This window comes from Mugil cephalus, chromosome 19 (assembly GCF_022458985.1).
Source record: "Mugil cephalus isolate CIBA_MC_2020 chromosome 19, CIBA_Mcephalus_1.1, whole genome shotgun sequence".
In the NCBI taxonomy this organism is placed as follows: Eukaryota; Metazoa; Chordata; class Actinopteri; order Mugiliformes; family Mugilidae; genus Mugil; species Mugil cephalus.
Genome location: NC_061788.1, coordinates 12,795,595 through 12,809,165, shown reverse-complemented (window position 1 = coordinate 12,809,165; position 13,571 = coordinate 12,795,595). Strand labels below are relative to the sequence as shown.

Sequence of the window (13,571 nt, the reverse complement as noted above, 5' to 3'; positions counted from 1 at the left end):
AATATAGCAGTAGGCTTTCTTATTATGATAAAACTTTCTGTAAAGGTGTAAACATTGTAAAATATATAACATCATTGTGTCATATTCTATGAGTAAAATCTTCCTTCAGTAGATAAATGTCAGTCAGTGATACCTTGTCATGTGGAATCATCCATCACCCATAAATAGCACTTCTGTGTTTTCTCTTGTAACTTTAAATATTCATTTCAGGTGATCAGAAATGTGTTTTGCCAAGCTTTCAGACTAACAGTTCCTGTATCCACTGTGCCCCAGTTAAAGTGATTAACATATGTTCTATATTATTCTGTAAGGTAACCACAGATCTACCCAGAAGTGTAGTAGGCTGAATCACATGAGCATACCCGAATCTCACGTTGGTGCTGGCAATAAATGAATGAATGGACTTTGCACAGACCAACTTCCCAATAAGATGATACCTCAGTAACTTCACGGGAGAGTTAGCATTCCAAGTTCCCTTTTCCTGACCGAGTCAGTCAAAGTAAGATGCACCTGACTCATGTGATAGCTTAACGTTGCAATGACTCATATCAAGCCAAGCTATTGTTTACAGAAGCAGCGGGGACTTCTGACCATCCTCAAGCTTCCTGGACAGTTAACAGCTGAATTTCCACACAGTCAGCTTTAACAAAAACAAGTCATGGAATAGATACATATCAAATGCAAGTAACAGCGTCCTAGCACTTGTGAAACACACTCTAGGAAAGGATATAAGAATATAAATACACACACACACACACACACACACACATATATATATTCTTATTTATGTTGTACTTTTTGGGTTATTTTGTACTATTTGTGTTATCTCTGTTTTTGTACCACAGAGCAAGTTCCTTGTTTGTGCATCCTTACTTGACAAATAAAGCAGATTGTGCTTTATATTGATTTTGACTAAACATTTACTCATTCTTTTAACAGAGATTTAACAGACAGCTCTGAGTCAGAGGAACATGCATATGCATCCTTCAAAAAGAGGGAACAAGAGCACATTTCCCTGGACTCATGACTCACATCCACTAACTGTATCAGCACATACTTAAGAACCGCTTTTCGCCCGACATCAAACTTTGAATAAGCTTCGCCCTAAGACGGCTTAGCAATTCTAAAGTTAGTTTCTGGTCACGCTATGTAGCATGTATTGTAAATGCGGTCAGCACAACGGAGGCAAGATGTTAACTGGCATTGGACTTCTGCAGCATTAGTTTGAACAATGCGGGTTACTAGAAAATCCCCTGGTTTTAAATGAATGCATGTTAATGTTTAAGCCTGCGAATTAGTATGAGGTTAAAAGCAATTAGTCTGAGCCACAGCTAGAAAATATTCTGTGTCCAAGCTCTGCGAGATAGACTGAGTGCATACGCTACACGCTGCTTAGATACGAATGCATTTAATCCACTGCAACAGGAAAATGTATTATGTTGAGTTAGTTGATAAAGAGTTATATGTTATCTCAGGATGTGGGTGGTGCTGTGTTGGTTTAGCATCAGCAGCAAGTAACAGTGATTTTTTTTATTGAGTTTGTGGAAACAAGGAGAGAGAACCATGCCTTATTAATGGGCCTTACTGTATATGTAATCAACCCATCAAAAAGTAGTGAAAGTCACTACTACTTCTTTTACTTCTGAGTTGTTTTTAAATGATGATTCCTTGGGCTGAAACCTGACCACTATTTGTGCGGATATTAGTGACTGGACTGGAAGTAACATAAACACGTTAGAATAACTTCAATAAGTTGGTTCACCTTAACTAAGTCTCTAATGTACAAAGTAAATCATTTTGATTTGTACTTCAGTAACTGACTTGGAATTACTTAAAAGCATCCATGCAAATTGTTCCCCTAATTATATTATAACACAGAAGCTGAGTAGCTCTTTGTGCAGCAGGATCGGCGCTAACATTGCCTCAAGGCCGCACATGCCACTTTACAATTTGGGGTTTGCACAAATGAAGGCATCACATCCAGGAAACAGTGACAGAGCGTTTACACATTTTACTTTAGATTTTCCAAGGGGTTTCATATGACAGAATGGAAGTGATCAGATCAAATCGCTAAATCAGATATGTGTCATTATCGCATTCCCTGGCCACAGGCGTGTTTAAACATGTGCAGGAGGTTGGTTAGTGAAGTGCTGGAAAGCCCACAAAAGGTTTTGTTCATTAGAAGGAAGTCCTTTGTGCATATTTGGGAATTTCAAATCTCGTTTGGTAACTTGGTGATGGCAACAGTAGGTGAACCTTGGCTGGTAGATCGTTTCTCTCAAATTTCTAGTCAACGCGTTCACTTGTTTGAACTTGATCGTCTGTGATTCTCTGTGGTATTGCTGTTCTTTTGGGTGGTACTTTTGAGAAGAAGCTTTATATAATGACACTGGTAGTAAATTCCACTGTACTTGTGATGCAATGTGTATTGGAAAACAGAGGAAACACACACGTGTACGGCATAAAATAATTCTGATAAAATCAGTTCTACTTTAAACAAATCAAAACACATTTAGTTTCTATTTACTCATCATTTATTGGCCACACATTTTGGTATTGTGGAGTCATTTACCAGCATTGGTGAGGAGTACCAGCGTTCACCATGAGTTTCACTTTCACTAAAAATCCACTAAATTCTAGTTTGTTCCCTCTTTCTTACTTCATCATTTCTTACTTCTCAATACATGCATTGTGATTGAATTTCACATGCAAAATGTGTATGAGGCAAAACACGATGTATGCAACATGTCAAATGATCTCAAAAGTGAGACAAAAAAAATGAGCGAGTTTACTGTTGCAGAACTTTAACCTGTGACATTTCCTTTTATAAATGCGCTATTAAATATGAGAACTGTTTGTCATCTACAGTAAATATTGAGGAAACGCGCAGAGGGATTGGCTCAATGAAATTTAGAGAGGAAAAAAAACTGCTGACTCAGCTCGATTTGGCGAGAAAAAAGTATACGATGCAATAAAACTGAGCAGTCGGAGCTGTTGTTTAACCTTTTGGGGAATACTGTCCTTCCAGTAAGCAAATCGCTTCCAACTCCTCAAAACGCGCGCCAGGTACGTTTATTGCCTGCTTTCCATGAATGCAACGCGCTTCCTCTCGGCTCCAAAATGTAAAATCACGCAGCAGTTTTGGGGGAAGTCTCGGCCCCTGATCAGTGAGGATCGGGGGCAGAGTCAAAAAAAGTTTTGTACGGGATATTCCCGCTAAGGTCCGCCTTCAGTTATAAAGAAGACGCGGAGGGACTCAGACCAGTCAGTTCAAGGAAGAAGGAAACACTGCATGAAACCCCTACTGTTTGTCACATGACCTGAAGGTAAGCGCTGCTCAGACTGACTATTACGATCTGTGTATAAACTGTATTATGCTTTAGCTTCTTTGTCAAGTGTTTTAATTTTGCTCATTTATCAGTTATCTCACGTAATTTGCATTTAACTTTTCCTGCCTGCTCACTTAATAAGCTACTCTACATTCAGTCATGCTTCATTGTTTGCCAAGAAGAATAGAATAGAATAGAATAGAATAGAATAGAATAGAATAGAATAGAATAGAATAGGTAACCAGGCTTTTTTATAAGATGGCTAAGCCTTAGCATTAAAGATAAACTCACTCACATTTGAAGATTTTTCTGCAGACACAATTTTTCAAGGGATATAGCATAGCATGATTAATGATGTGCATGCCAGCAGCAGTTCACCCAGTCTCCAAATTCGTGTGCAAACTTAACATATGTGCTATGTTTTGGCTTTTCTGGGTACAACTGTATGGGTAAATATGAAGACAGATGTTTTTGCGTCTAAGTGTGGCTGACTTTTAACTGACCTTTGCAAACAGGTCTTTGCAAATGTCAAGCAGCAGCTTCCTTGTGTATTTTTATACTTAAAAAACAAGTTGCAGGAAGTATTTTATTTTTTTTTTTTATCATTGTTATTTTGTAACACAGCCATCAGTCATGGATTGGCAACACCTCCCAGACATGTGATTTTTTTCTTCTTCTTCTTTCTTTTTTAAAAGAAGATAAAACCTTCCCACACTCTCACAGATTCCAAATATTTCAGCAACTGTAAAACTCCCCTTTGTTTCTGTCTTTCTTAGGTCTCAATGGACTGGACCCTTGTTATAGTTTTGCAACTCATTTTCCAGCCAGCTCTCTCAGGTGGGTGGTAGATTCATGAACAAAAGCACAAGTAAAGCTAAACTTGTTGTGGCTAAAGTGGAAATGTCTTTGTATTATTTCCCTTGCAGTCTTCTTCACAGTAGATGCAGAACAAGCCGCTTACCAGTCGGAGTTCGGAGGAAATGTTGTGATGGGCTGCAAGTTCCATCCTAAACCATCAACTTCTAAAGCTGACCTGACGGTGCGCTGGCACTGGATCACCCAAAACTCAGTGCAGGAAGTGGTCAAGATAGTAAATGGAAATGAGAGCTCCGATTCTCATAAGTTTAAGGGCCGAGTGAGGCTTCTGACGGAGGAGCTGAAGAATGGCTGGGCTAAGCTACAGGTCAGTGATGGTTCATATTCCTTCACTTGGTGGAGTAACTTCTACGTCCGCTTCAACAGCACGTTCTTCTAATTGGTCAGTTGTTCATGTTTTTCTTTCCATTTGGTTTCCAGTCTCAGTCAGGCAGTCAGTCAACAAGCTGTCATGACTGGTTCTGGTTGGGTTAGTCAGTAAAAATAGTGGGATGTTGCAATGCTGCTAAAACACTCTCTTATTGGCAGTTGAATGTTTCTAATACAAACTAAAATTGGAGAAAATGATATAACTCTAGAAATCAAGATGAGATATAAAGAATGGTTTCCTCAGGTCATTAAAAATGTGTTACTGTAGATGGTCTTGAATGTAATATCAGTAATACAAGTCATTACTGGCAGTGTTGTGGTCAGATGATGAGTGTGCGTGCTTAAACTTGCCAACCAATTCTTCATCCTGCCATGAGGGTCAGATTTCACCCAGAGGTATTACAGTAATACTTTACTGGACCATTCCTGTATTTTTTGTTTATGTAACAGCACGCTAGTCTGTGCTGTTAACTAACATCTACACTCACTGTATCATGTGTCTTATACAACGCAATGAGAGTGCTCTGGGGATACCCAGAGAGAAGGTACAGAAAACGGAAGTGCAAGCTTAAAATAGTACAATACCTGAACTGAGAGGTGGTGAGATATTACCTCAGTGTAAAGATTCAGGGCATTACTCACTTTACCAAGTCATATTCAGTATGATGTCACAGGAAAGGTTATTTACTGGGAAATACGTTTTCACTTTTACATGAAGAAGAGAAGGTGTCTTGCTACACATATGATTTGTACCTGTGGTTTAAACACAGGCCATGATGATACTGAGTATTCTTTTGTCACTTTACAGATATCCAATCTCCGAATCAATGACTCTGGAAACTACCAGTGTTTGGTTCAAACGGAAGAAGGAGCTGACTATAAAACTATATCTTTGTCTGTTGTAGGTAAGAACTGTGACAGTGAAACTGTGGTATTTTTTTTATTTCTTTTTGTCTTGTTTTGTTTATTTTTTTTGAAGATTCCACAGGCTTTGTTCTGGGAATGGTCTTGCTCAACTTCGTGGTCATTTCTGGGCAGTTATACTATGATTCATTTTGAAAATGAAACTAGACTAGTGTTACTCAAGTTTGTACAAACTGGGTCTGACCAATTTAAGGGGATAGTGGAGTGTCTTCAGTTTCTGTGCGGTTGCATTAGATATGTATCCCACGTATATATTTCCCATGGCTGATGGTGGTTGACAGGTCCCCAGGTTTGCAGCAAGCAGCCAGGAGTACTGGCATCAAGGCGTGATGATGCAATGAACTGTTTTAGATGGGGTCTGCAACAAAATCTATTTCAATCACTTGAACATAGGCCCATCTAAATAAAAATCTTTCTGTGGAAGTGTAGGCGGCATGTATAAACATATAGCTGTTTCCCACTGAAGCCATGATATTGATCTCCTCAAAGCCATCAGCCTCCACTGACCAAAGAAAACAGAGTCGTTACCTCATTTGTATCATCTGTGTAGAGTAAACATGGAATTAAATGTCTTGTTTAACAATATGTGTCCTAACATATAAACAACATATATAATGAAAAAATAACTGGACCTAGTTTTGAGCCCTGTGGCACACCGCACAGTTGTTAAAAACACAGTAATCAACCTCAGAGAACACGAAAGTTGTTGGTTGGTATGTGACTTTGGTGGCACACTAATTCAGATCTGAACTAACTTATTAGCTGACCAAAGTCATGCAACAACATAAATAAACCTGAGTCTGGTGACTTCAAAGATAGAGCATACAGTAGATTTAATGGGCTGCATTGCGTTATGATGGATGAGAACTTATACAAGCCTGCACTGAAGATTCCTTACATGATTTTTTTATTTTATGTTTTTATGCTGAAGTCATATCATAGTCGACCTAATTATTTCTATTTGATTTTCCCCAGCACCTTATAAATCAGTGACCAAACGAATTGAGAAGACACCAGGGGGAGATACGGTGCTGATAACCTGTCAGTCCGAGGGATACCCTGAGTCTTCTGTTCTGTGGGAAGGCGGACACATGCTGAAACACAATGCCAGCACCACCATTGTAACGACATCGGAACAGCTTTTTAAGATCACCAGTCAATTACAAGTCAGCTCATCTAGCAAAAACAGCTACACGTGTAACTTTACAAAAGATGGCTACTCTGCAACGTTTCACATTCCAGGTAAGTTTTCACTTCCAAGATAATACCTCAAATATGTAGCTTGAGTGAAGAAGTAGCTGGAACTTCCCCTTTGTTAAGTCCAGCCAGGGAACTTCATTGCATGTCATCACTCACCACACCTCGCTTCCATTTCTTATCAATACAATTATGGTCACAAAAAACTACAAAACAGATAAAAGATTCCAACTATTTGCCTCCACATCCTGTTATGCTCAGACTTTTATTTTTATCTCAAAGCACTATGAAAGAACATGACAAACAGTTGCCAGTAAGGGGAAGACTGTGTTTTTTGCACTTGCCCACAGTTTTTCCAGAGTTACAAGATTCACCCTGCTTTTCAGTGCAGGTGTAGGTGGTGTGGTAATTTTTTATGAAGCACTTCAGCATGTGTGTAGGAGTCGCTGTAAGAAGCTTACATCTTTGTGTGTGTGTGTGTGTGTGTGTGTGTGTTATGTGGCTTGATATGTTTGTGTAGCATTATGCAGCGACTTTGAACTTGTTGCACCTAGAGGTGTCTTTCTCTCAGGGTCCCAGCTTCGTACGGGAAGTCAGATCAAAACAGCTGATTCTGTTAGATCATAGTCAATGTCAGTTTGAGAAAAGTAAAAGTAAAAGAAGACAAGCTGCATGCAAATTTGACCAAAACACTATTACACAAGCCATTTTAATGGTCACAATTATTTCTGTTTTTGACCATTAAGGGGAAGTTTGTCACTCTGGTATGTTGGGTTCTTTCCATAGTGTCTAAATGTATTACAGTATTGGCAAACATTTGTCTAGTCATTGTGAAGACTGTTTTCTAATTAACTGGATGGTAATGGTTCTATATTTTAACTCTTTTTGCAGACGAAATACCGGTCCCTCCTAAAAATGATGCTTTGGTTGCTGTAATATGCTTAGGAGTGATTATGGTTGCCATTGCTGTTGGATTGATCACGTACCGACAACGGCGACAAAAAGGTAACCACCCTCCTAATTCTTTGTGTTTTCAGACAAAATGTATAAAATTGGAAAACTCCCATGAAGGAACATCTACTTCTGATGAAAACTTTTGTCTGGCGTTGATGTATGAGAGACATGAAATACTGTATGAAACCAATCACATCTGGTAAAATAATGCAACATGCAGTTGTTGTGACATGTTAAAGTGATAAATGGCAGCTGTACAAGTGACAAATGGATTCTCATGGACATGTACATGTAGCCATAATGCACAGTTGACAGCGATAATTGTCAAGAGATACATGTTCACAGGGTTAAATATTCAAACTCTAATCAATAGTGCTTTTTCTGTGCACTCTGATTAAAAGGCTTTGAACACAGATTGTGCACTATCAATGCATGCAGGAAATAGGAGATGAAATTCCAGGCTGCAGGGTCATTGCTTTCTTATTAGTCAAAGGTTTATTTTTAACTGTCACAGTGAGAGAATTACATGAAAGCATGACTAAATGGAACTTTAAAAAATAACTGACCAAAGAAACTTTTTCTGCGGTCTCACCTCAAACAACACAAAGGTATGCCCGAATCATTACTCAGCATATCCTTCTGTCCTGTGCCAATTATTGTTTACTTCTAATGGCCAGATGTATTTGTTGTCTTGTGACCTCCCACAGAGACTCTGACACATGTTAAGTCACATTGCTACTCAAAAGAGGAAGTGTTTGTGCATAGTGTTTTCTTTTCTAAACTATTTACATGTTGATTAAGCGCCTTGATGTATGTCATCTGGATTTTGATGGAAATTCACATTTTCAGCATGTGACTTGGTAGTCATGTATTCATGTCAGCATGACATTGCTTTTTTTTTAAATAAAATGTATCACTCTATCAGTCTTGGTTGGAAACACCCAGTTTGGTTTTGCTTTAGGTATTAGGGGAATTTGTGGCTATTTGTACATGCATGGGTGGTTTTTCAGCGGCTGCTTATTTGTGTTATCGTCCACACAAGCTTCGCCATCATTTCAGTGGTAGAGTTATTACATATTTCGTTGTACATGAATGTGTGAACATCGTGAGTAGAATTAGTTCGCTTACGGTTCCGGAAGTGTTTGACTGTCAGGTGTTATCAGAAAACTGTGACATTTCACGGGTTTACTCAAAAGCGGAGCTTTGAAATGTGCTTTTCTGAGAGTATAAAGCGCATAGCCATTTGTAAGAGTGTATGTGATTAGTAATTATACATTTGAGGAATTGGAAATCTAAAAGTAAATTGAAAACATAATCTAAATCTGAATCAGCTTTATTAGCCAAGTATGCCCCCTTACAAGTATTCTGCATCATCGATCTATTCATACACAGAGTGATGAGCTCTGGGAGCACACTGTAGATTTGGTGAGTTGCTCAAGGGCATTTTAGACATGGCCATAGAGGCGGCAATCCCCACAACTTACCAGTAAAACCACACAACTTTTGGACAGCAATCTCCCACCAAGATTTAAATTTGGATTCAAGAGTCTCACAATACCTGAACCCATCATGCAATATAACTAAGATCACTGTGTCCAATTTTAATATAATTTTACTGAATGATTTATTTTAACTTTAAGCTTATTGTGTGTACCATCCATATTGACCACCATCCACCCATGTATTCATTCAGATGCTGTATCAACACGCTGTTGACACACAATTAAAACCAGTGTTTCACTACAGGATCCAGGACTGACACCACTCAAAGCACCAGGAACCTTCTGGGTAATGATCGGATCAGGTCATTGTCTCCTACTGCCTGTGAGTCTAAGCAGCTTGCTATTTTATCTAATATCTAATGTCTGAACTCTAGACAAAAAAAGACTTTGCAGCTTTCTGGTGCCTGTAGCTGATGTGTTTCTAAATTAGAGTATACACTGTAAATCTGTCTTGTCACCACTTCTCTTAATGTCATTTGTGTTTGATTTTTTTACTTTGCTTTTCCTCCTCATCAGGTCTGCACATAGAGAGAGAAAATGAGAAGATTTTCAATGAAGGTAAGCGACTCTTTCAGTCGATGAATGATACACCTGTTATTAATGTGCAGTGGGTCTCAATAAGGACTTCTAGTGGTTGGCGTTCATGGCAAAAACAGTACCCACAGATGTTAAGCACCAATCTGAAGACACTCACATAAACAAACTAAACTTGGAACAAACCAAGAGCATTTACACACAAAAAAGCATTTTCCTTTACAGCAATTTATGAACAAAGTAAAAAAAGAAAAAGAAAACTAAATCTAAATTATAATGATTACTTCACTCCTGCTCAACAAATGACTGAATGAACGCTTTTATTTCTGCAGGTCACGTGGAGGAAAATCTGCGGTTGAGTCTGAAACACCATTATTCGGAAATCTCTCTCAACGCAGAGGTGAGACGTCAACACAAAGCTTTCAGTGTGGAGGAGCTGCCTCACAGGCTGCTAAACAAGTGAGTCATAAATACATATTTCCATCCTTATTATAAGAACATTAGACTCTTTTATCGTCTCACTTTCAGTAAATTGAACAATGCAGATTGTTTCCAGACCACTTCGAAAGGCGTTTGTTTTTTTTACATCAGAAACTTCTTGTTTCCGTTGAAAGACTAGGGCAGACAGAGCTTACACAGGTCCTTTAACCTGTGTAAGGACCTGAAAACCACATCACACATACATCTCTGCTCACTCTTTTCCTCTCCAAATGCTACCTTGTAGTCCAAAGCCTGCTGTACTTGACTCCAACAACATCTAAACATAAGGAGGATCCAATCTAATTTTGTAGAGTACAATATTTTTGAGAATCACATGGTGTTCCACAAGGCTCAATACTGGGCCCAATCATTCTCTCATTCTACGTGGTCCCTTATGGATGCATCATTGGTAAATACAGGATTTATTTTGATATTCACACGACATCCATCCACAAATCCAAACCCACACTTAAAGGAACCAAAGCTAATCTTGTTGTGGGCAGGATAGCGGCTATTAGATGCTAGGCAACATTGTAAGCAGAAGCATCCGCAACCTACCCCAAAATGAGATGATGTGTTATTAGGGTCTGAATTTAGATCAGGTTAACAACTTAAAGTCACAGGTAACATAGTAATTGCCTTGTGTTAACAGAAAAATGCTAAACGTGCAGTTTAGTTTTGAAAAACAGCACATATTCGATCATACTGTCAAAAAAAGATGCCTTCTGTCAGAGTTTGTTAACTCAGAGGGTTTTGTATGGGCTTGTGTTGTTCATAATCACAACCATCGCTTCCTGTTTTTCAGTGAGGGCCACCCTGTGAGTCTTCAAGCTTTACTCCCAGAAGCTGGTGAGAAACTTTTTCTTGAGGGACTTCAAGGAAGCGGGAAGACAACCGTAGCAAACATCCTCGTCTCATCTTGGACTGATGGGCCCAAACACTCCCTCACTGACTTCCTTGACCTCAGCGCCCTCCACCTTCTCATATATGTCAACTGCAGCACCGCGAAGGGCGACTTGTTTCAAGAAATAACAACTCAGCTCTCCCTCACGAAAAATATATCAGCAGAAGAGCTGAGGACTTTGCTAATCAAATCCCGCAATGCTCTGCTGCTCTTGGATGGGTACAGAGAAGGGAACCACCTTTTTGATGAGTCCTTAAGGAGGTTTCTGAGTGAAGTACAAGGTTGCAGGGTGCTGGTCACAGCTTGCCCAGGACATTGCCCCATGCTCAAGCAAACATTCGGGACAGAGGGGTTGCTGAACCTCCAGATGCCAACTCAGAAGTCATGAGGTTACACAAGCTTGGGACCAACAAACACATCAAGCATCTGTACATTTTTAACATAGTGCTTCTTTTTGTAATTGTTTTGTTTATTTTTTATTGTTGTACGTAAGCAGATATTTTATATATTTCTATTGTTTATTTCATAGGTTGATTAAAATATGTCATGCAATAATACACTACTTGTCTCCTTTCTTTAACATCATGTCATTACCAGAAAGAAGAGAAATAAAATGACCAGTTATAAAAAAGCGCCTCAGCTTTGCACCGTTCATGGAACGCCTGAAAGTGATTGTGATTACACCTCGAACTCTCATTTTTCTGTAGCTGTGACAGTTGAGGCACTTTCCCAACAGAGTGGTTTCTCTTTCGTGAAACTCCCGAGAGACCGCGACTGTGCTTCAAACTCTCTGTTTCCATGAGATAAATGAAGCGCTTTATTAATGCGATGGTTTCTGTTTCAGTTCAGTGCATGATAAAAGAGAAAAGGTTGGGATTGGAGTGAAGGGTGAGACTGCAAGCAAAGCAACAAAAAAAATAACTTCTCTGTGGTGGTAGCTTAGGGGAAGTGACTCTAATCAGTATTACTGGCAATAGACATCAAAGATTCCAGTAACGTTTAATGAAAAAAAGACTCTTTATTTATTTTTTTATGTTCTTCATTCTCTGGAAGTCGACTGAATCATGCATCTAACCGCATTAATGACTTATTCTGACTGGCATTCACCCAGTCACTACCGTATTTGCCCTGTTTGTTTCTGGCCTTTTCTGCTGCACTGGTCATCAGTTTTCTGTTCTCTTGCACTGCAGGTGGGGCAAGCTCAGAAATCGTGTAGTCAGCAGTGAACAACCTGTTGTTATTTCCTTTCCCAGATATGATATATAATAGAGAAGTGAAAGCATGAAAAGGAGGCCTGCTAAGTAGAACAGTCAGCTTACAGTAGTGACAAAACGGAATGTAGATTTATTGCAGTAGATAACAGAGACACAGCAGATAAAAAAAGATCACAAGAAAAACTGTAGACTGTAGATAAGTGTAAAAGTAAGTAAGTGACAAAAAGTATTTTGATAACCAAGTTGTGGATTCATGTGTCTCAGATGTGCTGTATTTTAGAACTTCTTATAAATTGTGCACTAGCTGCGGGAAAAGTACCGTCCCCTTGCATGTTGCAAGTTCAGATCAGTTGCAGTCAGATGCATCCTGTCCACTTTCACTACCTCTGAGATATGCCTGGAACTGGATTATGGTTAAATTGCGCAAAACCAAACTGAACAGGACAGGGTTTAGAGAGGTAGAAAACGCTCCTGCATTACCAAATACCACACAGTTCTCCAATAACTATATGAACTACAACTCCTATAGCCCATCTCTAAACTTGCGCTCAGCAAACCAATGAAGCGAGCCAGCAGGCCACGCGCCACGCGCCACGCGCCACGTGCCATGGAGCATCACAAGTCTCCTGCGGAAATGCAATTCAGTAATAATTGGTCAGATACAACTTTTCTAACCACAATGTAATAAAACCATTAACAGATCATGTGCATCCTCTGCACTGTTGTTGTGGTGAGTTGTTGGTACACACTCTGGCGTTGTAGTACATATCAACACGTAGCTTAGGGGAAACCCACACAAACACAATCAAATTGTATACTGTTTCACCGCTGCGATACTCTACATGATTGTCAGCGGTTTCTTCTAAGCAATTTTAGAACAACTTCCTCCCTGTTCTCGTTGACTGATTACTGTCGAACTGCTGCCTCATCGTTTTTTTTTTTTTTTGGCTAATGTATCCTTTATTCTCACCTCTGAAAAATACCTGACCTCCAGCTTGTTAACGCGAACCGTTGGTAACCGTAATACAGACTTTCCCTGGCAACCCTAACTGTCTATTAATCTGTCATAAAAAGGACATCCTGGAAACAGACTATCATTGTTGTAAACTGCATCACAGTGTACTGGAAGTGTAGGCACTACTCCCACACAGGCCGTATGTGTCATAAAGACAAACCCCCCAAATTAAATTTTTAAATTTGGCATTGCAGATGTATAATAATCATTCATCAAAACAACGGAGGTTACGGTTGGACAATAAACAAAGTTGATGTGTGGTAGTATTTTAGA

At 39.2% G+C, this 13,571-nt stretch overlaps 1 protein-coding gene across 1 annotated transcript; it reads left to right on the top strand.

Moving 5' to 3' along the window:
* Positions 1–3,031: 3,031 nt before the first annotated feature.
* On the top strand, positions 3,032–11,626 carry LOC124996249. The gene is made up of 10 exons (XM_047569067.1): positions 3,032–3,326; positions 4,106–4,166; positions 4,256–4,512; positions 5,383–5,479; positions 6,474–6,740; positions 7,587–7,700; positions 9,396–9,473; positions 9,668–9,709; positions 10,018–10,144; positions 10,971–11,626. The coding sequence occupies exons 2-10, from the start codon at positions 4,112–4,114 to the stop codon at positions 11,455–11,457; spliced, it is 1,524 nt and encodes a 507-aa protein (XP_047425023.1). The 5' UTR covers positions 3,032–3,326; positions 4,106–4,111; the 3' UTR covers positions 11,458–11,626.
* The last annotated feature ends 1,945 nt before the right edge of the window (positions 11,627–13,571 follow it).

Bases quoted from the DNA above. Each gene is read 5' to 3' on its own strand.
- LOC124996249 (XM_047569067.1), top strand. From the start codon at position 4,112: ATGGACTGGACCCTTGTTATAGTTTTGCAACTCATTTTCCAGCCAGCT. The intron at 4,167-4,255 runs GTGGGTGGTAGA...TTTCCCTTGCAG, and splicing joins TTTCCAGCCAGCTCTCTCAG to TCTTCTTCACAGTAGATGCA. The intron at 9,474-9,667 runs GTGAGTCTAAGC...CCTCCTCATCAG, and splicing joins GTCATTGTCTCCTACTGCCT to GTCTGCACATAGAGAGAGAA.